This window comes from Pocillopora verrucosa, chromosome 10 (genome assembly GCF_036669915.1).
Source record: "Pocillopora verrucosa isolate sample1 chromosome 10, ASM3666991v2, whole genome shotgun sequence".
NCBI classification, from domain to species: domain Eukaryota; kingdom Metazoa; phylum Cnidaria; class Anthozoa; order Scleractinia; family Pocilloporidae; genus Pocillopora; species Pocillopora verrucosa.
The window spans coordinates 1,700,629-1,725,898 of NC_089321.1; the positions used below are offsets into that span (position 1 = coordinate 1,700,629).

The 25,270-nt window shown below is 35.8% G+C and overlaps 6 protein-coding genes across 6 annotated transcripts; 4 read left to right on the plus strand and 2 right to left on the minus strand.

Moving 5' to 3' along the window:
* Positions 1–144: 144 nt before the first annotated feature.
* Positions 145–5,693, minus strand: LOC131791159 (prolyl 4-hydroxylase subunit alpha-1-like). The gene is made up of 4 exons (XM_059108480.2): positions 5,271–5,693; positions 3,777–4,292; positions 2,529–2,781; positions 145–2,160 (listed from the first exon to the last, which is right to left on the minus strand). Exons 1-4 carry the CDS (start codon positions 5,575–5,577, stop codon positions 1,977–1,979), a joined length of 1,260 nt encoding a protein of 419 aa, XP_058964463.2. The 5' UTR covers positions 5,578–5,693; the 3' UTR covers positions 145–1,976.
* Positions 5,694–6,377: 684 nt separating this feature from the next.
* On the plus strand, positions 6,378–11,389 carry LOC131791164 (methylmalonic aciduria and homocystinuria type D homolog, mitochondrial-like). The gene is made up of 6 exons (XM_059108485.2): positions 6,378–6,487; positions 7,430–7,568; positions 8,328–8,572; positions 8,998–9,198; positions 9,324–9,410; positions 10,012–11,389. Exons 1-6 carry the CDS (start codon positions 6,476–6,478, stop codon positions 10,219–10,221), a joined length of 894 nt encoding a protein of 297 aa, XP_058964468.2. The 5' UTR covers positions 6,378–6,475; the 3' UTR covers positions 10,222–11,389.
* Positions 11,390–12,293: 904 nt separating this feature from the next.
* On the plus strand, positions 12,294–13,281 carry LOC131791176 (myosin regulatory light polypeptide 9). Its single transcript, XM_059108497.2, has one exon. The coding sequence runs from the start codon at positions 12,434–12,436 to the stop codon at positions 12,950–12,952; it is 519 nt and encodes a 172-aa protein (XP_058964480.1). The 5' UTR covers positions 12,294–12,433; the 3' UTR covers positions 12,953–13,281.
* A 1,612-nt stretch (positions 13,282–14,893) lies between these two features.
* On the plus strand, positions 14,894–16,011 carry LOC131793079 (myosin regulatory light chain 12A-like). The gene has a single exon (XM_066173778.1). It carries the CDS (start codon positions 15,048–15,050, stop codon positions 15,561–15,563), a length of 516 nt encoding a protein of 171 aa, XP_066029875.1. The 5' UTR covers positions 14,894–15,047; the 3' UTR covers positions 15,564–16,011.
* A 1,280-nt stretch (positions 16,012–17,291) lies between these two features.
* On the plus strand, positions 17,292–21,172 carry LOC131791172 (uncharacterized). Its single transcript, XM_059108492.2, has 3 exons — positions 17,292–17,700; positions 19,029–19,091; positions 19,648–21,172. Exons 1-3 carry the CDS (start codon positions 17,506–17,508, stop codon positions 19,867–19,869), a joined length of 480 nt encoding a protein of 159 aa, XP_058964475.1. The 5' UTR covers positions 17,292–17,505; the 3' UTR covers positions 19,870–21,172.
* Positions 20,799–25,195, minus strand: LOC131791195 (ribonuclease P protein subunit p25-like protein). Its single transcript, XM_059108526.2, has 6 exons — positions 24,970–25,195; positions 24,248–24,340; positions 23,778–23,812; positions 23,645–23,686; positions 23,307–23,381; positions 20,799–22,177 (listed from the first exon to the last, which is right to left on the minus strand). Exons 1-6 carry the CDS (start codon positions 25,096–25,098, stop codon positions 21,865–21,867), a joined length of 687 nt encoding a protein of 228 aa, XP_058964509.2. The 5' UTR covers positions 25,099–25,195; the 3' UTR covers positions 20,799–21,864.
* Positions 25,196–25,270: the final 75 nt, after the last annotated feature.

The window sequence follows — 25,270 nt, forward strand, 5'->3', positions numbered from 1 at the left end:
ATTTTATAATTATCCATGTCTTAACATATCTTAGATGCTCTCTGTATTTTAGGAGAGTATAATTACTTGGACATACGTTTTGCTAAACACATGTAACTTATTGTATTCCTATTACCACATACTCAGTACTATTAAAAATTTTAACAGAAAAGGTCTGAGCATTTTTTTATTCTTCTAGTCTCAAAGTTTCTTAATTCTCTTTGCCTTGGTCAGGAATCACTTCGCTGAATTGATATGAAACAAATTGTTTCATATTGCTTACTGTTGGCAATGTCTTTTTTTCTGGACAAATCTACAGATCAGGGCCCAGTTGTAATGGATGAGTGATTGCTAAACATTTAGTGTTGTCCACATTATTGACTTATCCAGTGGATAGCATTATCTAACCTTTAAACAACCAGGGCTGGATCAAGTCAATCTTTTAAATAGTGATATACACCTTAGGCTTGATTACCAGCTACTGTTCAGGAATATGAGCCCATGCTCCTCCAATTAAACCCATGGGGAGAAGCAAAGACTGGACACAAGAGCAACAGAAATGGTGCCTATATACAGCATGAAAAACTGGAAAGTTGTGTATCAGCTTACTGACACTGACTCTTGTAGACAATGTGTAATCAATGCATCATCTTGGGTTTTTCTTAATCCTTTACACCCTGACATCAGTACGCACATTCTCCACACTGTTTTCAATATATTCCCTTAGGAGTAGACCAAGAGAATTTGTTAAACAATCAAGAGCTTCTTTACTTGATGATCATTTCCTCTATTCTCATGACCCCTGTATGTGATTAAGGAGTGGCATATAGGGAGAAATTAGCTGCTAGTCACTTTTAGGAGTTAAAGGTTCAAATGTTTTCCTTTATATACACCTCTCAATAAAAAAGGTTTAGGTCTGTACTTTAAGTTCTGAAACACAAATATTCTTAAAAAATTGTGTTCTCAGGAAAAAGCCACTTGGTCACTAAAAAAGGAAAATGCAAACAACAACTGACAGTTATTAGTTTGTAGCTCTGAGGTTTGCTCAGGTGACCCTGGCTTAATTGTGAATGGTCTGAAAATAACTGAGTTGTCAGTGTAAGATCAAAGTGATAATGCTTTTTCACTGTCTTCTGGTAATATAAAATAAAATATTCTTTCTTGCTCATCAAACATATCAAGAGAATCTTTGGAAATGTTCACATTTTTAGGATTACTCTTCTGATGCCTTCTAGCTTTCCTCTAAATTGCAGGAATAATGACAGTGTATTATTTTGAGAATGCCATTTGAAAGAAACTTTAATAAGTTACAATTCTCCTCCTCTTATTTCAACATGTCTCATATGATTGACAACTATTTACACTTGTTACCTTAAGATCATTGATTGGCTATAAGTAACCTCTCTAAAAATTTCAACAGTTTAGTGGGTTATCCTCTATAGCCTCATGGCAACGTCCCTTACTTTATGTTGAAGTTTGTAATTTTAAAATTGGTCTATATGTGAATGGTAGCTTCCATTTGGTGCAAAATTGGGCTAGCTTTGAGCACTAGACTATATTTCCAAACCAAATGGAGGCTATCATACAATTATTCTTACTATCCATAGAAGAGAGAGATCACAAACAGCTTAGCATCACAAATGCATGTTGCTTTTGCAGAGAAACTTTATAGGCCAACACATTTTTCTATTCTTCTGTAACAACAACAAAATGCTTCCCCTATCTTGAATAAACTATCTATGGACAATTTTCTCCACAATGATTACAAGGTTGAGTCTTGTGGAACATCACTGAGAGAATATCACTGGATATCACTGGATATCACAACATTTTTATCAGACATATTCAGTGAGGTGTCATATATAGATAAATCAAATTCTAGCAAAAATATTCAATGAATTATAACTTTAATGACTGATTTTTACTGATGGTGATATCTTAATGATTCATCTCATTCTTGCCATTTCAAAAAAATTCATTTTGTTGAGACTGCATATTCAGATAAGATTACGCAGATTAGCAGTATAATCAACAATGTGATCGTAGTTCCATTCATCATACCACCGACAACTGCCCTGCTCATACTCATCACAAGACACTCGGGGCTGATAGGCTCCACGCTTTGGTAGTTCTGGTTGTGGAGGTCGCTTTCCAAGGGTAGGGAAATTATGGTAGTAGTACCTTCAAAAGAAAAAATAAATAACCAGGGTTAAAAAAGATTTTTCTATATCCAGATTTTGTAGCCTTAATACTAGGGTAGGAAATCATCTGCATGTTTGGGTCATATCAAAAAATCCTCCCAATAACCTTTCAAAATAACCTGATGTGTATGAATCAAATAAAAACAAAAGCAAGATTCAAGAAATTTTTACGGAAAAGGTGGAGAGGTACTGTGCCAGTTTAAGTATCATGGTCAAGAGTGAATCTCCTGGCCCCAGCTAAAGCACAAACCCATACCATCCCAACACAGAACCCAGCACTAGAACTGCAAGGCCACAGCTTCTTTCCCCTTAACAGTACCATCTCCTTATCACATTCATTACACTTACCATCTCTGTATAATAAACTTGTGTCCTCTGATCACTTTGGCAGCATTGTGCAAAGAAGTGGGGTCACACTCTCCATGGTTGTTCATGCTGTTCCATATTAATGCAAGACCTTTACGAGGCTTCACACTGATTCCCAGTTGTGGGAATTTTGTCTCTCCACCTTCCTCTACATCTTTCAAGTACACTAGTATAGTTGCAAATCGGTCTCGTTTCTCGTCATTGTCAACAATGCAGTCAGTGTGATTCTTGTAGCCTGAGAAAGTTTACTAAAGGGGTAAGTCAACTGTTATATGAAAAGGGAAAAAAAATAATATAGGGATTTCAACTAGTAAACATAAATCTGAATCAACAATCCTTCCATTCATTCAGCAATGCAGAGAAGATAGTTTAAAGACTTAAACTACTTTCCCAAGAAAAAAGGTGAAAAGGAACCAAGAGTGACCAGCATCTAATTTCTCCTTACACCCCACTGATGAATCAAAAATCAAGGTTAGAGGAAATAGGAAAAAGGGAAATGATTGCCAACTAAAGAAACTTTCAGTACCATAGAAAATGAGTAAAGAATAGTTTGGAGGACCTACATACTGATATTTGGTTAACAAGAGTCAGCTCATGTTTAAACAGCTGTTTTTTTGAACAACTGTCCAGACTTTAACCAGATATTAGATTTTATTTTATTCTAAATCAAAATTATATATCAAACACTTTTTTTGATTTCCAGCTACTTTTGATTAGTATAACACTGTTCATATACAAAAACTTTAAACCATGCAGTTTTGATGAAAATATTGACCTGAACCACATGAAACAGTTTGCTAAACACTACAACTGATAGAGAATTGTTTTGGATCAGGCAGTTTATTGAATTTATACATCCTACGTACAAAAACCACAAGACTATTACATTAAAAGTATTTGATGGATGCATTAAAAGTTGCCTATGGTGTGGGTGGGAGGGAAACTAAAACTTTCCAAGAAGCTAGAACAAATTTGTTGCTTGAATGCTTGACTGCTAATAACATGTGCACAGATACCTAAGCAGTAATATACTAAAGTAATTTTGCATTTAAAATGGGCTGGTGTGGTGCGTAGCCATTGGCTCTATCCAAGTTCTATGACTTACATGCTGAACAAATTGCTCAATCTAGGAAAGGACTAATATGTAAATTGCCTGTACCCTGTCTAAACCTCTCAATTATCAGTGTCTAGATTCATATTAATGAGATTAATATTCACTTTATAACTTACCAATATTCTGTGGGTATGATGTAATTTGGAACTTTCCACCATTTTCAAGTTTCAGCCCTGTAGCCTCTGATATTCTCTCAGCAAATATTGTTGAAAATTTACTCTCCCCTGGATAAAATGCTGTGCTGTAACTCCATTTAAAGTGAGGCTGTAATTTTTTTGAAAATGTCTCATTTATGCAGGTTGTTCCTCTGGTGAAATCAGTCAGAGACACCTTTAATTTTAGCTTTGCTTCTTTTAAGTATTCACGGAAAGACTTGATATCGTCAAAGCAGATAATGGGTACCTGCTTGTTTAGCTCAGACACGTACTTGTCATGTACCATGACAAGCCTATCACATTCCATGTCACTGAGGAAATTTTCAATCACATATGCGCGGACACTACTTTTGGAATTACTGTGTGTTAGTGGCTTGAGTTTCAGCAATTGATTCCTTTCTTTTAGATCCTTCATTTGCAGCTCACTTTGAATAGACAGCTTGAAATCTTTATATTCTTTAGGAATTTCATGAGCTCCTTTAGAAAACAAAAAAAAATAACAATCATCACCACAATTACAAAGGGTGAATAAAACATAGGATTTGTTATGATAATTTTGCAAGAAATTTAGGTTTTTCTAATCACAGGCCATGGTACAATCAAATACAATCATACAGGACAAGAGAGGGTTTCTTCTAGAAAAAATTAATTAAGGGCCCATTTATATGGTCTGCAAGACAACCCTCACCCAAGTTAACCTGGCCAAGCTAATTTTTCACTAATTTCTTTAAGAAAATTTTCAGGAGGGTGAGCTGTTTGATTTTGGTTTCTCCCTTTTAGAGGCTACCCAAAAACTTTGGCTTGCCTGCCCAAGATGAGGCAGCTCAAATTTTATGCAATTTGTAACCTGGCTAGCTGTCACAGGAGAGGCTAGTAAGGGGTCAGCTGTTGCAACTTCCAACTCCCAAAATGCCTCATAACACAAAGTAACCTCGAGGAGGAAGGTTGTCTTGGGTACCTGAGACCATATAGATGGGACCTTAGCACCTGAAGATTCACCAACTTTAGGATAAAACTAAACGGATTTTGCAAACGTGAAAACCAACAACTAAGTGGGGAATTGTCTTTCTTTGGAGTCAAGGTATCCCAGCCTGTTTGAAGGTATTTGTAAAAACCTAGAGGTCAGGCCAGGCAAGTTCATCGATAATAACTGAAAATAATTCAATTTTTGATTAGTAAGCCATATAACAATCAGTTCCCAACAGAAAAAAGTCGGGGAGGATTGTGTAAAATTATTGTATAATATTTTTTTGGATATATATTTATATGAACTTATCTGGCTGACTCTGTTACCGTATGCAATCAAATTCTACGAGGCAACAGAAATGTTACTGGTTCCTTCCATCAGGATTATTAGCATAAACAAATATCCAGCCTTAATGTTGAGATCTAATTACCCTACAACGCAGAATACCGCGTTTATTCTAAAACGTTGAATTCTAAAAAAAATCTTACCTGTCGATTTCGGTTTTTGGTCCTCACTTGGGTCATCTTTCGACTTTTTGGCTCTTTTATTTTGATCGTCATTCCTACCCTGTGAAACCTTTCCTCTGGGACCAGTTTGGGTGAAAGGATTGAAATACACAACAATTGTTCCAATTAATAAACAAAGCACGACAATGACGAGACCAATTTTCCATCTTGAAGATGTCTCTTGCTTCCTCTGAATATGTTTTTTCGAAGATTTTTTGGCGGGTTGTCTAATTTCGGCCCCCCCTATGTGGCCTCTTTTCGCTGCTTTTCTGGGAGCCAGCTTCGTCATATTTAAAGAGGAGTTCGGTCTGAGCTTTTGAACTACAATAGGACCGCTCTAAAAAACTATGAAGCAAACAATTAGTGAAGTACTCGAAAGGTGCAAAGTTGTCATCTGAAAAGCTGTGTGTGTATTACCAAATTGGAACCCAGAGCCCCGGGTCTTTACATTTTGTCACGCTACCAAATCAATAGTCATGCAATGTCAGCCACTTGTCACGTATCTTCCTAACCTCTCATATATACAGATATGTATACATATTTTGAAATAAGGAAAAAAAACATTATATATGCATTCTCGCCTTTCAGCACGAGGAAATGAAGCCTGGGGATAGGGTATGTTTCTATAAGATCAAGTAAAACCTTATCTGTTGCGTAAATCCGATTTTGGTTATGAGAGTCCAACCTGTTCAATCATGGTAAACGGAAGTTGCGTGACATGATCCCTACGCATCCACCACCAGGCTAAAATTGAAAAAGGAGACGTTAGGATTAGAATGACAGGTTTGAAGAGAGAGAGTAGCGAGTTTATGACGTGGTGAATGTTGCCGATAAAAAATAAAACAACAATTTGATGACTGAGAATAGAGAATAGAATGTTCAAGTTCGGTACAATGTTCATTATCATTAACCGAGCATATGAAAAAAATTTAAGCCCACAATGAAAGACCAACTGACAGAAGTTGTTCTATCGAAGGAAGCCTAAGACTTCTTTGCAGAACAAGCGATCTCGATGTTTGTGGTGGAAACGGAAACGGAAGCTTTTTTGTTGTGTGATATTTTGATGCATTGTGGGTAATTGGGTTTTCACTTCATGCATTTCGTCATACCTGTCTAGTTCTCTCTCTATCTGCCTGAAAATCGTAAATTTCCTATGTTTTGACTGAATTTGATGCGTGAACAAAATAATGGCCACGAAAGTAAGTTTTACAAAGTTCAATATTTAACGCTGATGAAGTTTTTTTGACGAAAATTGTGGTTATTTCAGGAGTGTTGATTCGTTGAATAAACGACTATCATCGTAAATTAAGTTTAGAATTTTCAGTTCGAGCACCATTTCCAATTTTAGATTACTGTTAGTGAAATGAACTTAACTGTGACGCTCTAAGTCGTATTCTACGTAAACTTACATTCATTTTCGTTGGCCTTTAATAAATGAAGAAAATCTTAGCATTGTATACAAACTCAGGGAAAGCCTAATTTTTGTCAAATTCCAGATACGATCAAGTCGTTAATTTTGCTTTCAAAATTGTTCAAACTTGCACATTACGTTATCAATAAAGAAGCTAAACTAGTGCACCTAGCAATATATTTCAGGATCAACATACAGTTAATCAAAGCACTTTACATTTCATCTCTCCTGGGAGAACTTTTCTTCCATACCATTGCCAAATAGTTCAAATTTCTCCTTATGATTCTGTGCCAACCAATTTTATGAAGTAGGTTAAAAGAGAGGTTTACGGGGTAGTATATGGTTGTCACGGGCTTCAAATTTGGAAAATGTTGGAGATTATTCTTGATCCTTAAAACAAAGTCTCTCAATAAAAAAATACCCTGCAAAATAAATAGCCACAAAGAATTCACTTCTCTTGAGCAATTAAGCAATACCTTCCAATCTTAAATGGAATTCAGTGAAATGTATTTAATAATGTACTTAGTGTACACTAACTCATGAAAAAATAATAATCAGTTTGAATGTTTAAATTGTCTTGTTTAACCCAAAGGAATATTTTGAATGAACTTTAAGAGTTTGATATATCTCATGAACAATTCCTGTAGCTCATGATGTATAGGCATTTTTGTGCTGAAATTAAGAATCTTAAAACAGGCCATGTTAACCAAAATTGCATTTTTTCTAACAGGCTCTAAGAAGGACGAACCGTGCTGTTGAGTACTTTCCTAGTTTAAGGGCTGTTGTCAATCAAATGGTCAGGAATGTTCAGCAAGGAGCATCGCTGAGTACATCAAGGACAGATACTGCAGTTTCTGGAGATGGATCTGGTACAGTATGACTCATGCCTATATATTGTCATCATTATTGTTAATTGTGGTATGGAGGAAAAGAGGAAAGAAAATATCCTTTCTAAAAGAAGACCTGGTTAACCCTTTGAGTTGCAAGACCTTTTAGTATTTCTCCCTACTGACTGCTATGCTGTTTATTGTAGGGCAATTTGGTGTTATAACAACATAACACCCTCTTGCTGATGCTTTTGTCAACTCTTACCTGTTTGTAGGATAACATACTAGAATCGCAATAAAAAATTTTCAAATTAGAAGAGTAATCTTTTTACCTGTTGAATTTTCTGAAATTCTATGTGATTTTAGACAATAATTAGGGGTACTTCAGTCACCAAGAGAGCACCGAGTCATCACTATATTGGTATAAAAGTCCTTCTCAGGACTACCCTCATTATCAGACTCTACCCACTTACTTAGTTACCATCAGCCCATCACACCTCCTGGGGAATAAGGTAACAACAAAGTCTTTCCATTCTTCCCTATCCTGGGCCCGCTTCCTGATTGCCCCTCTTGTCTCATGTATTTCTTCATCCCTTCTTCAATCAGACTATATGTTCAAATAATTATTCCAGGTTCAAACTATTTGTTGGATTGAATTATATTGTCCAGTTTATCTTAATAAAGGACTGAAATTAATTAATAATTAATTTAAATCACTGAAGAAGAGAACTGTTCTGTTGTTTGCTTACAAGTAAGGATCACATGAGAACCCTTTGTTAAGAGACATAAACCTTTTTGCAGGTAATTGGCCAGATGCCAGACTAGGACCATTTGCACCTAAAGATCCTCAATTCCCTCTTCCTGGTAATGTTGGTATTGACTTAACTCAGCTTCCACAGCCAGCCAAAAAAGAATGTGGAACACAAAGGCAGACATTAGCAGAAGCTTTATTAGAACTGGAATCAGATGATATCAGAAAAGCAGTCATTATTGATAGTTATTCCAAAGATTTTGTGGAAAATTATGAGGAAGCAGTTGAAACAGAGGTAATCAATTCTGTTACTCTTTAGTACCTTGTTAGTCTTTAGCAACAATCAATTCAGCAAAAACATCTCAAATTTTTTTTTTTGTTGATTTTAATTCACAATAATTGTTCAAAAGTAGCACAGTTTTGGCTTTCACCTTTATGTCCTTACAACAGTATATATACTCCCCATTCTGAATACTATACATCTTCTAAGGTGCTGACAAGGAAAATGTATCTGGCAATCAAAGTTTTCTTTAATTGATGATCATTTCCTGTCTTCTCTTTACTCAGGGGTGATATTATAAACTAAGAGAAATTAGATGGTAGTCACTCATAGTGGTTAAGGGCTTAAGTGGCTTGAACCCTCCTACAGTGTGTCATTATGTACAGCATTGTACTCAACTTTAGACTCTCTTTGGTTTCAAACTTATTTTCTTCATTCAGAATGACAGTTCTTCTGGTTCAGTAGAATGCAGTGTACAACAGTGCCCTTCTTTCCTTCATCAAAGCTTTATGGAGTTGTTTCCTGGCATTGGAATACAGATTGGTCAACTAACAGTTGTCAGCATTAGTCAGCATACTAGAAATGACATGAGTGCTTGGTCACCAGATGTTGAAGAAGAACGAGAAAGTCTCATGGCTAGTGTAAGATAAAATTGTTCATTAATAGATAATCACAACAGTTTCAGTGACAACAAGGCAGACAGACCTTCAAAAAAACTCATTGTGTTGATCATCTCTCATTTTTTCTATGTTTTTTCTTGTTGCAGTTTGTGGAAAGTGCAAAAGAAATCTGTAAAAGTCTCCTAGCAGCTGGGTATTGGGCAGACTTTATAGACCCATCATCAGGAACAGCAGTAAGTTTATGAGTTTTGCAACTTTCTCTAGTTGTTCTTACCAGTATACATTTAATTTTATCTTTAGTTTCTGAGAACTGTACTGTACAAACAGTGATGGTTTTGGGGATAAGTTTCTAAAGAAACTTTGGTGGTGTGTTGGTAGGGAGTATTACAAAATAATGTTTTTTTTTTGACTGAGTTGACAAATGAACGTAATATGGCCACCTTAAAGAGTTTCTTAAACTGAGCTTTCAAGTGCAAGCCCTTCGTCAGAGTGCCCTTTGCTCTGACAAAGGGCTAATGCTTGAAACATCAGGTTTAGTGGTGGTCATAGGTTGATTGTACCCAATTTCAGGTTCAGCAGATACACTTCTCTTTTTGTAGTAGAAAGTTTAATTCCTATGTTGTACTTGAAAACAGCAAACTGATTTGTCTCCTAGGTGTCAGCTGGAATTTCTAATCATGTGATGTGACAATTGAATAATTTTTTCCTGTGTTTATTTGAGTGGAATGTTGGTTAACTAGTGTTAGCAACTTATGTCACTTCCACTAAATATGAACATCTGCCACTTACTTTTGTTGAATAGATATGATTATATTCTTACCCTTTACTCCACAGTTTTTTGGACCACACACAAATAGTACTTTGTTTGAAACAGATGAACGATATAACCATTTAGGCTTCAATGTGGCAGATCTTGGTTGCTGTAAAGTTATCTCACATCGTGTTTGGGGATCTTTTGCATTTGTTGGAACTATATTTACTAATGCACCTGCAAACTCAGATATACTTGGTAATAGTCTTGAACAAACAAAGTCTTCAGCTTAGAAGGGGGCAGTGGTGATTCATCAGCCTGAAAAAAAGACAGTTACTACAATTATTTTTGACTTAAAATATGGAATATCCTTATTGTGGGTGCTAAAGACCTATCTCATTTCTTCTCAAATTGTAAAGAAATTATTCTATTTTTAGTAGAAGAATTATGGTTAATTCTCTCTCCGTATGTTGTTATTTTAAATTACATTTAGAGTGACAGAGTTTTACTTGAAAAATGTATTTGAACTGGTGATGTTAAGGTCATATATACCTTTCACATGAAATGTGAAAAGATTACATGTCCTCTGTTGAAGATTAGATAGAAGTTTGTCATAGATACTGCATATTAGCTCTTACTGCTAGTTTTAAATTCCATGTGAACCCTTTAACTTCCAAGATCTGATTATCAATTCTCCCCTCTAGCTGCTACACATTTCCTTGTAAATTAGTTTCAAGAATTGGGTGTTACAATATATACCTGATTAGTTTAGGTTTTCTCATTACTTGTTTGCTGGATAATGTATGGCTATGAAAGGGAGAAGTTATGTATTAATCACTGCTGGGAGTTAAAGAGTTAAGTGTATTCTACAGACACAAGTTAACAATGCATGACATTGTTAAATTTCTATTAGTTATTTGCAGAACAACCTTAGGTATTTATTTGAACTTTTTCTTTCAAAATATCTAAAACCAAACTCTTGTGGGCATCCTCCTTAGATCTCTTTGTTGAATATTCTAGAGAATGTGTCTCTTTTTCATGACATTCTCCCCTCAGATGTAAATGTTCCTAATTTTAATTTTTTGTCCTAATTTTCAAGACTCTCAAGACTTCCTAAGCTAAATTTATTACAGGGATTTCAACCACTGGGAGTAATTTTATTTAAAAGTGTGGTAACTTCAGAGGCTAAAAATTATTTATCTTTTAATTGTTTTAAGTTAAAATAGTTTGAATTGTTTGGCTAAGATTTGCAATACATAATGAAGTTGAACAAAATACTTCATGTCAAGTGGTAGACTCAGAAGATAAGCCCAACTTTACTTTTTACCTGCTTAGTATTAAAACTTACTGAAAGGCCCTTACAATACCAGGAAACGTAAACATTCATAACTAAGATTTAAAAAGTGTTTGTGTTCATTCCTCCATTAAAGCAAACTAATGATCTTGTACAGGATCCCAATGTCTGTGAATTGTTCTTTGAACTAATTTTTCCTGAAAATCTCTGAATTTGTACCCTTTTTGTTCTACTGGGACATATCTTGACAGAATGACACAAGTGTTAGTAAACATGGAGGGGAGGGAAGGGAAAGAGTCTCCTGAATTCTTCTCAAACATGAAGATCAAAGTAGAGGATAGTATTTTTTTATGCTATGTCCCAATAATGGTCCAATAATAAAGGATAATTTTCCATCATCTTTACCCTCAGTGTTATTGAGGATTTATCAGAGTAGCATGAAATAATTGATTTTGAAGGTAACAGTTTTGAAGGGCTGGATATTAAAATTCAGGTTGTTCGAAGGGTGGATAACGGTATCCACTGGATAAATCTCTATCCAGTGGATAGTACAGTACGTTTTGTAAACATTCGTATGCTGGATAGCGATTTATCTGTGGGATAGCACTATTCACCCTTACAACAACCATTGAGGCCCTGAATGCGTGAAACCTGGCTCTGTATACATGTACTGATGTTCATTTATTGAAGAATTAATTTGCTACCTTGAGAACACTACCATACAGTGATACTGAAGTATCTGTGTGACGAAAATTGCTTATTGACTAGTTCTGAGTCATTTTCCACAGCTAGTCTTCTACCTCTCTTAGCTTGGATTACCCTTAGAAAGGCAACTTCTGACAACTTTGAAAAACAAAACAACAAAAATACATCAGTCAATTAAAAAATGGCTGTTACATTCATTGAAGAAAAACGTGGATGAGTTTCCCAGGGTAAATACCCTCCTAACAGAAACGTTGGCCAGTGGCATATATAGTTAATCCTCATAACAACAAGAAAAAATTGCGAAAAATGTCTTCAGTCAATAGGTTATTGAGCGGGACTAGGTTCTAATATCCGGGTCAGCGACTTTCGGGCATAGCTGCATAAATTGTTTGCAGAAGTTCGGCTTCAGAGGTGTTGCTAAAAATTTTCAGGCACGAACTATTTTTTCCCTCGGAGTTTTAACAATTCTTTCATTCAGTTTGTATTAGATAAACCCAACGAACAAGATGGCTGCCAGAGCAAAGACGAAAAAGACAACAAAAAAGCGAGCTCACCGAGCCACCTCTAATGTTTTTGCCATGTTCGATCAAAACCAAATTCAGGAATTTAAAGAGGCCTTCAACATGATAGATCAAAACCACGACGGCTTCGTTGATAAAGAAGATTTACACGACATGCTTGCGTCGTTGGGGAAGGATCCAACCGATGATTATTTGGAAGAAATGATAAAGATGTCGCCTGGTCCTATCAACTTCACTATGTTCCTAACACTGTTTGGTGAAAAACTAAACGGGACAGATCCTGAGGATGTAATAAGGAATGCCTTCGCCTGTTTTGATGATGAAGGAACCGGCAAAGTGCATGAAGATGCATTGAAAGAGGCTCTAACTACTATGGGAGACAGATTTACCGAGGATCAAGTTGATGATATTCTACGTGACGCGCCTATCGACAAAGATGGATACCTGGAGTACAATCAGTTTACTCATATCCTGAAACACGGTAAAAAGGACGAGAATGATTAACTGTTTAAAATTCCGCTCAGCAGACATTGCTTTACGCTTAGAACAGTTTTCAGGTTAGCATAACTTTCATTTCGTGATTTGCATTTTTTGTGTATTAATCAGTTACGGGGTTTAATGATTATTCATGTATGGCAATACAAGGTATGATACCTACGCGGGCTGTTTATTTTCCATACAATTCTAACCATCAACCAAAATTTGAATTGGTTTGTTAAACAATAGGCTTGTTTTCTCTCAAATCCATGCGGTATAGACTAGAAAATTGAGCTGTTTAAGCTGGTACAATAAACAGTTTGTTATTTTAAACTAATTAAACGGTGATGGTAAAATCTCTGTCATTGTGGTTTGAAGATAATAATTTTCTCGGGTGCTCTCCATACCTCTTTTATTGCTCAAGTTGAAAAGAAGTGCCTTCACTTCTGAAAATGTTATACCCTCTGAACAATTTTGAATTCCCATAACATTCTCAAGTGCTTCAAACAAGTTTTCAGAACTTAATAACTGTTGTGTGATAGATGGTTAAAGTTTGAAAGTCCATTTAACTTTTAAACCCTAAGAGAGACTAGCATCTAATTTCTCTCGCAATATCTCCCCTGAATCCCACATTAAGGTCATGAGAACACGAGAACAAAGAAACAGATAACCAACTAAAGAAGCTCTTTACTGTTAAACAAATTATCACTGCCAGCACCTTAGGAAGTATATACAGAACAGAATAGAGAATATACATACCTTAATGCTGGGATGTAAGGAGTTAAACAAATTCTTCATGCCAGCACCTTAGGAAATGTATAGAGAACAGTATGGAGAATATGCATTTTGATGTTAGTGCGTAAAGGGATAAAGGCCCTTTCACTTTGTTCCACTTAGATATGTCTGTGCCCTTCAGTTCTATGGTTTTACATACAACTCTTACCAAATCGGTGTTTTAACCATTGGTTAATGCATTGAAATTCCAAACCCTATTGGTAAAAATTTGTATGCTCTAACATTCATTATGGGGCAGGAGAGAGCTATATTTTCAAATATATCCACTCAGGAGATAGCTTTCCTGGTATAGTCAACTTTTAGGAAATGCCACAAAAGCAAAAGTGTGAATGGAAAACAGTTTCAAATTGATCCAGTTCAGTGGGGATAGTGTCAACTTCAGGTGAACTTACAGTGTATGATAAAGAGAAAGTGCCAGCAAATGTCACTTACCATCCTTGAAAGAGATGTGCAAAATGTTTAATTTGAAAAGAGTGGTCAGTAAATGTTCTTTCTAGTATTGATAAGGGAGGAGTGGAGCAAGTTTGTACTTCTAAGCAAGTCAATTTTGAGCACTATTTCTTTGTTCATATTTATATCATAAACATGCCAAACATAGATTTGGCTGTCCTTGGTTGTAATTTCATTTGAGAGATAGGATGTGTGAGATGATACCAAAAAAAAAAACAAAAAAAAAAACAGGCATTCAATACTGAATTTTTATAGTAATATTTTTGAAGAGATGATATGAGCTAAGTTAAAGCTTTTGACTGCTAACTACTTTGAAAAATTTAAGAAGAAAAGATGATGGTCACTCCGCAACTTTTTTGCTGTTACTGCAAAATCCAAGTGCATTTGTTATCAATCATAAAAAGTGTAACTGAATGTTTTTTTAAATGTAACTGCTAGAAATTTAGCAGACCATACTTGAATATGAATTTTAGTGGTCTGTTGATCCAGTGAATGAAAAAAAGATTTCAAACTCATAGAAATTCCAAACAGTATTAAGCAAGGTCTCCTCTGCTAAAGTTTATGAAAACATAACATTTCTAACATTCATAAAATATCTACTTTGAGTGGATGTTCTATAGCTGAGAGGGATTTATTTTACCAAGTGACATTGGCAGAGTATACCTCACAGTTCACTTAGTTAACTTCCGGTATTTGAACCGGAAGTGACTTCATGCGCTACGTGCTGCGGGAAAGTAAAGGCGTGTGGCTTCGTATTTCAATTTCCAAATTTCCTTTGGGAGGAGTGTCAAGAATTAGTAGCGAAAACTGTTTCTTACACCGCCTCTATTTTTGCTTGCCGATCCGATTTTATACGTGTTAGTGCTTAAGGTACAAGATGGCTTCAAGAAAGACCAAAAAGACGACAAAAAAGCGAGCTCACCGAGCCACTTCGAACGTGTTTGCCATGTTCGACCAAAACCAAATTCAGGAATTTAAAGAGGCTTTTAACATGATCGACCAAAACAGCGATGGTTTCGTGGATAAGGAAGATTTACACGACATGCTGGCTTCCCTGGGTAAAGATCCTACCGACGAATATTTGGAAGAGATGGTGAAAATGTCTCCTGGTCCTATCAACTTCACAATGTTCCTAACGCTGTTTGGTGAAAAACTGAATGGGACAGATCCTGAAGATGTAATAAATAATGCGTTTGCCTGTTTTGATGACGATGGTAACGGTAAAGTGCACGAAGATGCATTGAAAGAGGCTCTAACTACGATGGGAGACAGATTTACCGAGGATCAGGTTGATGATGTGCTTCGTGACGCGCCGATTGACAAAGATGGATACCTGGATTTCGTTAAGTTCACACACATCCTGAAACACGGAAAAAAGGATGACAATGATTGAGACTATCGACAGTTTCCATGAAAATATTTCAGATTTGTTAAGAAAATTTTTGAGGGTCTGTTCTTTTTACTGAAATTTGTAATATATAAAATAATGAAGCGAAGATCTAATGTATGATATATTAGCTAGTTTGTGGATTCCATATTGTTAGCCATTTAAGGTCATTTATTGGCTTTGGAATGTCTGGCATGAAATTTATTGAACTGGAACGAATTGTTACCTATCAGAATTTACATTAATGCGATAATCAATGTTAACTTTTTTTAAACATTTCATCTTAATTGATCTTTTGTCACAATATGGGTTGACAAACTTCACTGTGTTTGACAATGGAAGCCTCCGTGACTCTCCTTGTTATTTCCCAGTGCTTGATTTAAGGAAACACTAAGATTTTTTTAAAAATGCCTCAAAATAATATTTTATGAATAAAGAAATATCAGGAACTAAAGTTGTAGCCATAGGGTTTGGTTATTGCAGTTAATGGCAAAAGCACAATCTTCAATCTTCCTGCTTTGTAATTCCTGTTTCAAGGTAATGCATTGTCACAAATGGCTCCCTTGCCTCAAGAAATTCATGGTAATTCACTTATAGTGGAAGATCACAGTGCTTTAATCACTAGAAATTGCGATTGTTGGTTCTCACAATTCACAATGAGGTTCACTCCCTCAATACACATGTGGTAGTCCTAATCCCTCTCTAAAATGATTGACATTGATCTTTTGAAAGCTGTCATGTGGTGATGTGACACATCAATAAATTTAAACAACAGTAGTTAGACTGATTTCTGATGTTTTCTCGTTAATCTCAGCAGAGAAGTCAGTGTTATCCCAAGTTAACACTGTCTAGCTGGGAAGTCTAGCTACCCATTATAATCACTTGAAAATGTGCTTTTATCAACTGAGAGGGTAATGTGAATTAGCCACCATAAAGAGATTGAAAAAACTGAAATCTCAAGCATTAGCCCTTTGTCAGAGCGAATCACTTGTTTGCTGCCAGAATCATAAGTAGCCGACCCAAGGGAAGGGTCCGCAGAGTCTGGACACCCCACCTAACCTAAGGGTACTTTTACTATGTATCTGGACCCAAAATTATTCCAACAACATGATGAGATGTGTCAACTTTTTGGCTCTTGTGTAACAGTACTTTCATACACAAAAGTGATTTCTAAACCAAAGTTTGGATCTAGTCTTTTAAGAATTCCTGTATCAGCCCTTAGGTGTGGATGTTACAGTGAAAAGTTGCATGTGAGTCACTTGGAAGTAACATGAACAGCAGTGAGAAGGATGACAACTGGCCTCCTAGATTGAACTGTTTCAATTGCTATTGTGTATAAGAAAATTGTAGCTTTAAAACAGCTCTTTCACTTAAGAAATTACATTAATATTGTTGAGAGATGTGAGGTCAATTTTAATTTTTTGGAAATGTCTCTGAGATATAGCTAAGGGATTCTTTGTGTTTTCCTTTGTAATAATATATTATTTACATTTAACAGAAAAAAATGACCTCCATTGTAATCTTTAAGTGCCCAGTCCTTCATATGTGATAAGTGATCTTCAAGCGTTCACTTTTGCTAAGGAAAGCAGCTACACGAGAAAATGGGTCTAATATGAGTGTAGCATCACACGTTCCTGAGATAATGCAACAAGTAATCCACGTGAGTCGTTTTCGAGTCGATTAACTACCATCCCCACCCCTGCTGTGGTTTGAGTTCCGTAGTTCCCATGATTCTCATTGTCCCAGAGTTAGGCAGCGTCGTGTTTGATCACAAAGAGAAATTACAGATAAGGGATTCAGAACACGCAAAAGTTTGACTCTTGTGACACGTCTAAGCATCAAAATTTTGCTATGAATTCAGAAAAGAAACTTCTCATTTGGGTAGTCAAAACGTCAAGTAGCATATAGAGTGTAGCATTGTGGAGAACTGAGGACAAATTTGTAAACCATGTCGAGTATAATCAGTCGTTTTTACAACCGAAATTCAGTAATCGTCTTTAGCGTGGTGGCTGTGTCTGCGTATTTTGCTTATCGCTACTATAAAAAAAGAAGAAGGACAGACACTTTTGCAGACGAAGATGCGTTACATAGGGAAATAAGAAGAAGAAGGGTAGAGAAACTCGTGGAGTTACGGGATAAACTGGTAGGTTAGCTTTCCTCATGCTCAATCAGTGTGGTTAATCTCTTAGTGGCTGATTTCAGTTATGTTTAACCGAAAATCGATATCATATTTAAAGTTCACTAAGACTGTTTTAGTTGTGAAGCCTTCACCAAGGATTGCCCCTTTCAGTTCAAATTATTATATCCACAAGGCAAGCTCCCTATTCTGATGTTTCTCCAAGTAGATACATGTAGTTTCAGTAGCTGTGGATCCCTTTCCGGTGCTGTACCTTGGAATATCCCAGTAGTTACTTTTATTTTCTCTGTTTAGCAGGGATATATACACGACAAGTGGGATATTCAATGTTTTATCAAAACTATAACAAAATTCTCGAACGCAATTGGTTATCACCAGCCTGATTTGAGCACTAATAGGACAGTGTATGCGTCATGCTTGTAATTGGACAAACCATGTCATGTGCTTAGGTGCTGTTGTCTCGCATTTTACCGAGTTAACTGTTGATATTTTCTATGAAAACAAATAACTGATGTCTAGTTTCTTTCTCAAATTTTGTCATAGTTTTCATTAATTGGTAACAGGACTGCATGTCATCCAATTCTATCAGTAATCATACTCAGGATCAACAAATCGGGAATCATCTGATTTTGTTAATCACTTGTATGATTACAGACCGAATTGGACTCCACTTGGTCGTAGTACCATTATTAGCCTCATGAAGGAGTTTTTTGACCCAATGTTCTTGGGAATCAATTGCAGTATATCCTGGGATTGTAAACTGACTTCTCATTATTTAGAATCTTGACAACATTACCAAAACTCTTCTAACATTCACTATGATTCTTCATGCTAACTACAAGGAATGCATATAAGATCAAGTTATTACTGTGAAATACCAAAAAAAGCTAGAAACTGATTGTGACCTGTCAAATGAGGAGAAAAGGTGTAAAACTGTCATACATATAACACATTTCCTGTATTCTGATTGACTTGATTTTGTTATATCATGGTATAAAATTAAGTGTGAATCTAGATCAAACATTCAGGAGGAGCATTTGAGGGAGTTGTTTTACACTATACTCTTGAAAATCAACTGCAACATACCCTGAGATTTGTCTGAGGGAGGTAGAAATTCTCCCATGTGAACAAAAGATCACAATGACTAAATTTCTTGAAAGACTGTTCTTTGTTCATCCCAGCAGTTGAGCTGAAATTTCTGATATGAACAAAAGATAAAAAAAACTGTCATCGTGACCAGGTCCCATGGAAGAGGAAACAAAATGCTTCCATGAAGAACTAAAACTCAAACTAAAGATTTCCAGGAAATCAAGGTATTTTCTTCTTTCCAACAGGAGCAACTCCTTGGCTCATTAGACAACTTTCAACCAGAACTCCCTGATACTGAAGATGATGAGGTAAAATTTTTGAAACATTCAGTATATGTTTGTTTACCTGGTGAATTCATCATTCAAAACTTTGAAAGATTTGTGGTATTCTTCAAATGCAGGATAGATGCAAATTTATGTTCAATTATCTTTTTGCCTTAATTGTTTAGTTGTTAGTATATATAAATATTAGTCATTGTCTTGTGCTATAATATTTTACATGTTGCCCTTTTTGAAAAAAAGGTTGCTTCTTTGAGTTGTACACCCATTAACCCTTTAAATCCCAATAGATGATTTCCTTGTAAATTAGTTACGAGAATGTGGTGTTAGGTCAAGATGACAACTTCTACCTAATAAGTCTGAGTAATCTCATTTCCTTTTTGCTGAATAATGTATGAATACTATGGTGAGAAGTTACATGTTAATCACATCTGGGAGTTGAAGGGCATAAAAACCTCTGCTGTAACATAATTCTTTACCAATTCACTTGTAAGTCATAAAGGATTGATATGTATAGCACATTTCAACAAAATTGTTCAATGAGCTCCATGTTAAGTCCTTTGAACTGTTATTTTCCCTCTTCTAGTGTATTGTGTGCAATAGTGCTAAGGCCATCATTCAAACATATCCTTGCAAACACCGAGTTCTTTGTCGTCGCTGTTTTGTCAGAACACTGCAGGTGGCTGTTAACGACCTCAATCTTCCCTTGAAGTGTGTGGTTTGTCGTGCAAGGATTCAAACCTTGGACAGAGATCGTCATGAAGGAAATCCAACTTTGGCACTGCTAGGAGCAAACATTTTGTTTTAAATTTGTTTGAGTTTGTCAAATTACTTCATAATGTTTGTATTAGTTATTTTGAAAGTGTAGCTAATCATATCCTTGTTCAATAAGCTGGAAGATTTTTTTTCTTCAGAATGTGCAGCAGTAAATTTATAATTTAATAAGCTATTTCACTTTATATGAAGTAGTGGGGTTACTCATTTATTCCCTAGATATTGTTAAAGGGAGGCAACTTGCTAAGTTGCATTATTCTAGACTTTAGTAGAACTTCAAATAAAGTAATCAATAGCTTTCAAAGCTTGTTGTTTTTATGGCTCTCAATGAAAAAATGAGAGAAGAGCTTTGAAAACAGTCACAGAAACCCCCCCACTGCTTTAATTTTTAACTCCTTTTCATGAGGATGCTACTCAATGCATTAAAGTGCATATAATATTTGTTTTGTGTTCCTTTTCTCAGGTCAGAGGTGTGGTCTATAAAAATAATTTGTCAGTTATTCATGGCCCATTCTTCATTCTGTTTGGTAGTGAGAATAACTATTTCGACACAAATATAGCATATGACAAGGACTGGGCATTTACAAGATAGATTTATAACATTAGGCTTTTTTTTAATTACATGTAATAGTTGATATTTTGCCATTGAGATTAAAGACTCCATATGGATGCTTGGAAAAGTGTGTACAAGAATAAGCTATTGATAGATTTCAAATTCACTCTAGACACTTGACATTGTTGTTCTGCAGAGAATATATAGGAGATTGAAAAAGTTTAGGAGCTTTTTGTATCATCATGAGCTCATAGCTGTCATATTCAAGCTTTATTAAAAGTCCTTAATTTGTCTCTCAAGACCCTATATTCTGTGTTACTACAAAGTACAGTTGCTACTTTGCACTCATAGGCTTGAAAAGCAGTTTTAAACATCCAGTTTTGTGGCCCCTTAACCTTTTGACCCCTAAGAGTGACTAGCATCTAATTTCCCCTACAATATCACCCCTGAATCACACATCAAGGTCATGAGAATAAAGGAAATGATCACCAACTAAAAAAAAGGCATTGATTGTTACTCAAATTCTCTTTGTCAACACCTTTGCAAATGTATAAAGAACTGTATGAAGAATATGTATCCTGATGTTAGGGTGTCAAAGGTTAATTTAGAAGGCAGATAATGTAATTTACTGAATGAAAAACTAAAATATGAAAGCCAAGGCTGGAATAGAGTGTAACTCTACTGCCATTTTTTGTATGTAAGATTTTGCATGATTGTTATCAGGCATTAAAGTAATGATTGTACTTTTTCTGTAATTTATAATAAACTGTCTTTTGTAATTTCATGTCTTGTTTAGTAGTTGCTAAATGTTTACAATTCACAATGATTGGCAGGGGGGGGGGTGGGGGGGCAGCAGCACAATTTCAAGTAAAAAAACTGTGGTTCTGTGTTGGTGGCAGGTATTGCATGGTTCCATCAACTGGGTTAATGATGTAAATTGGCCACTGTAAACAGTTAAGAGTTTCTAAAACAGCCACTTTGGGTATTCCCCATTTGTCAGAGCTAGTTGATTGTGCCTTGTGGAGTTAATTTTCTTCACTTTAAAATCATGAAAATGTTATCTACTCAAATGGACGAAATAATCTCCTTTGATGGGTTTAAAATTAAGTAACTTATCACAACAAGCCTATGTTACTAAAACTGGAATTCCAATGTTTGTTTTGGGTATGTTCAAGTCTTTACAGTATTTTAAGTGTGAAGTGTCTCACTCCTTTCCATTGAATGCTCCAATTGGCACTCTACAGCCCCACCCTTTCAATGTCTTTGATAGCTCTGCTTGCTCATTAACAAAACAGCCTCCTCTTCCTGAATGGATTGAATCTCTTCACTGTTCTGCTGTTCCTAGCACTCTGGTGTTGACTCTGTATGTCCATCATGTTTGAGTTTCTCTTCACCATCCCAAGCACCACCATCTCAATGTCCCTCCTATGACTTCTTACATACTGCAACATCATGGCTCAAATATTTTCTGTTACCCTATTCATTCTGATTCTTCTCCTTTTCACTTTCTGTTCCTCCACTCTTTGATTCTTCCTCTGTGCTTCCTCTGTTCCTATCTCTTTTTTGTCTCTTGCAGGTTAACATCTCTGAACTTTTAACCTTTTTAAAAGGCTCAGCAGTATCTGTTTTGGTTTCATTCTTATTTTTACCTGCAGTTCTTTTTGTTTTTGCACTTGAACTTTTCTCTGGTTTGGGTGTTCTTGAGTCATCTTGATTTTCTTCCCAAGCTAGTTCCCAGTCTTCATCACCAAATTGTGCAGGGCTTTTGGATTTTCCTGGAGCCTGGTAACTGAAAATCATAAATCAGAGAAATTCCTGGAATCACAGTCTCAAGTGAAAAGTAAGTAAAATACTTTAAACTTGTAAAAATCATCTGGCTATCAATTTTCATATCTAGCATTGAAAAAATAAACAGAAATCAGGCAAAGGAAGATAAATTAGTGAAAAAAATATTTTGGGGGAAAAAAGTTTCTGCGATTTTGATGATGTTGCTTTACTTCTGACATCTATATTTGCAGAAATAACCATCAGGATATAGTAATCTTCTGTATGACCTCTGTTTTCAATCAACCATTACACTCCCACAGTTTCTTTACAATCAGTCATACATTTCTTTTCAATTTTTTGTGAAAATTTGGTTTTGATTAATGATAACCTCCTAGATGATACATTCTCTTATTTTCTTATCAGGGGTCTGCTATGTATCAATGCTAATGATCCTTTACCTCCCATAAGTGATTAACAAATAATTTCCTCCTACAATATCCCTGTACATTATTCAGCAAGCAGGTAATGGGAATACTGAAACTCATGTGGAAGTTATTGTCTTCATCTGACCTAAATTCTCATAACTTATTCTCACATAAATGTGTGACAGTTTGAGAGGAGAACAAACAACTGGATCTTGGGAGTGAAAGGGTTAATTAAGAGACAGCAGAGATCCATACGGGTGATTTTCCAAAGTTGTCAGCTGAGCAAGTATGTCAGAAAAGATAGTTGCCCTGGCTAGATTTAACTTGCCTGTATATCTGCCTGTAACATTGCATTATAAACTTAAGAAAGGCAATGACAAGTACAAGATAAATGGGGCCATAATTGTACCACAAAAATTGGCTTCCAACCATAAAACTTTGCAAACTAAAATCTGCTTTTTTTTTCCTGGTAAAAGCACTTTATTGTTGGTGGAAAGCTAAACCACAGGTCAGTCTTGGATGTCAAATAATAATAATTTAATAATAAAAAATTTCCAAATTTAGTTGTCCATCAGACAAATTTTTGTGTTATCATACTTGCCTGAATGATGTTATAGTTGTCTCGGGTGACCTGACAGCTGCTAATATGGATCACTGAGTTATCATATATCGGTCACTCCTGAGAATGGACAAGCTAAACCTTATTACTAATCTCTGACAACTTACCCTGGTTGAGATACATCTAAAGGGATTTTGGACAGAGTAATACTGATGGATGGAATTTTCCTTGTCACTTGAAGCCTGTAGATACAAATCACAACAATTTACCTTTGTACTGTAACATCTTAACTTTGACTTAATGATAAAGAGTATACTCAAACCCAAAAAACAGGCTGTAGTGAAGTCAGATGATGCTAAGTTGTTTACAGGGGTGATATTGTGAGGAGAAATCTGATGCTAGTCATTCTTAGGGGTAGATTGGTTAAAAGGGCCCATGGTTGTTAATTGCTAGTCAGAGATTGCTGTTAAATGGATTCATTGATAAGAGAGGTAATTATACTCACTTATCAAGATGATCCTCCTTGGGTTCCCATGTATCTTGAATTCTGATTAGAGAAAAATGGATGATTGCCCGTTGTATTTGAATATCAAGGAAAAATACAACTGCAGGAAAGGCATTGCTCAATGTACACTTACCTGGAGTAAAACAGCTTGTTTACCTGGTGTAAACCCTGGCATGGAAGTAGCATTATCAGAAAAAAAGAAATAAAATTAATGCTAACAAAAAAAAAGTTACCAAGGCAAAGTCACAAGACAAAGCTGAGGCATCTCTCTAAGAAATGCAGGTAATTTAGTGTTTAACAACTGAGTTGAAAAGGTAATTTGGCCACTGTAATGGGTAAAAGAAATATTCAAAGAAATTGAAATGAAATGTTCTGAGAAATGCTCAAATTTAGGAGAGGAAAGGCAATAAGAAAGATCATATGTTGTGACATGGTGTAGTTTGCTTAAATTTAGTTATTTTGTTTGAGTAAAATATCAGTTGAAGGCTCAGGAAATTATTTCAGACCATAACTTTGAAGGAGCAGAGCAGGAGAACATGTTCTCTGTAAATGAACCAACACATCCATATATAGCAGCATCATAGAACCTATATCTGTTTTTACCTTTGTCTTTCTTTTTATAATTTCAGCGCATGTAATGGTTTTGGTCACAGTCGGTCCTGATCCAATCAAAACTATTTTCTCGCCCTTCTTGTTCTTTGTCAAAAAAAAGAAAGAAAGAAAACAGTAATGTTGTTTAAAATAAAGGGGTTCTATGTAAGTTAAGATATCAAGTCATCAATTATTGTGACAGGATTTCATAGCTCCATTTTTATAACAGGACTTAGAGTTATAAAGGGGAAGGGACTGTAACATGTATTCTGTTCCGAGGCTGCTGAAAAAAGAGACAGAAAATATCTACTAAGACAACATAACTTTGAGGGCAGCAATTCATCTTTGACCCTCTCCCTTACAACAGTGTATTCAGTTTATTACCCCTAAGACAGGATATGAGCTTTTTTATCCCTTCAATTTCCATACATGATTAACATGTAACTTCTCCCCTTGATATCCATATGTTATCCAGCAAACAGGTATTGAGAATACTCAACCTATCAGGTAGAATTTGCTATCTAAGTCTAACACAAAATACTCGTACTAGGTAATTTGCAAGGTTATGCGTAACAGCTGGAGGGGAGAATTAACAATAAGAATCAGATCTTGGGAGTTAAAGGGTTAGAGCAAATCTGTCCTTTTGTTGTAATAAACAAACACCGACCCTAAAATATCTTAGTCCATGTTGTCCTTGAGCAAGAAATAATCCTCTTTAAATTTCAGGTCAATACCTGCAGTAGTCTAAAGGCTTGAGATATGATGTTCCTTATCTTGCTGCCACTTTTGACGTGAATATCACACGCTTCTTTCTTCTCCTCGCTTTCAGAGGCGTGACTGCTGACTTTTGTATAGTGCTCCATCTGCTATGTTCTTCCTTCTCCCAATAGAGCAGCTATCATTTGCAAAACTGGAAGTCTACGATTTCTTTCAAATATATGGTTTAGACACAAGCTTGGAAAATCGCGGGCCCTCGATACATGTAATTCTGTGGTGTATGATTATACAGAAAGTCATCTTCATCCGGGTACTTTT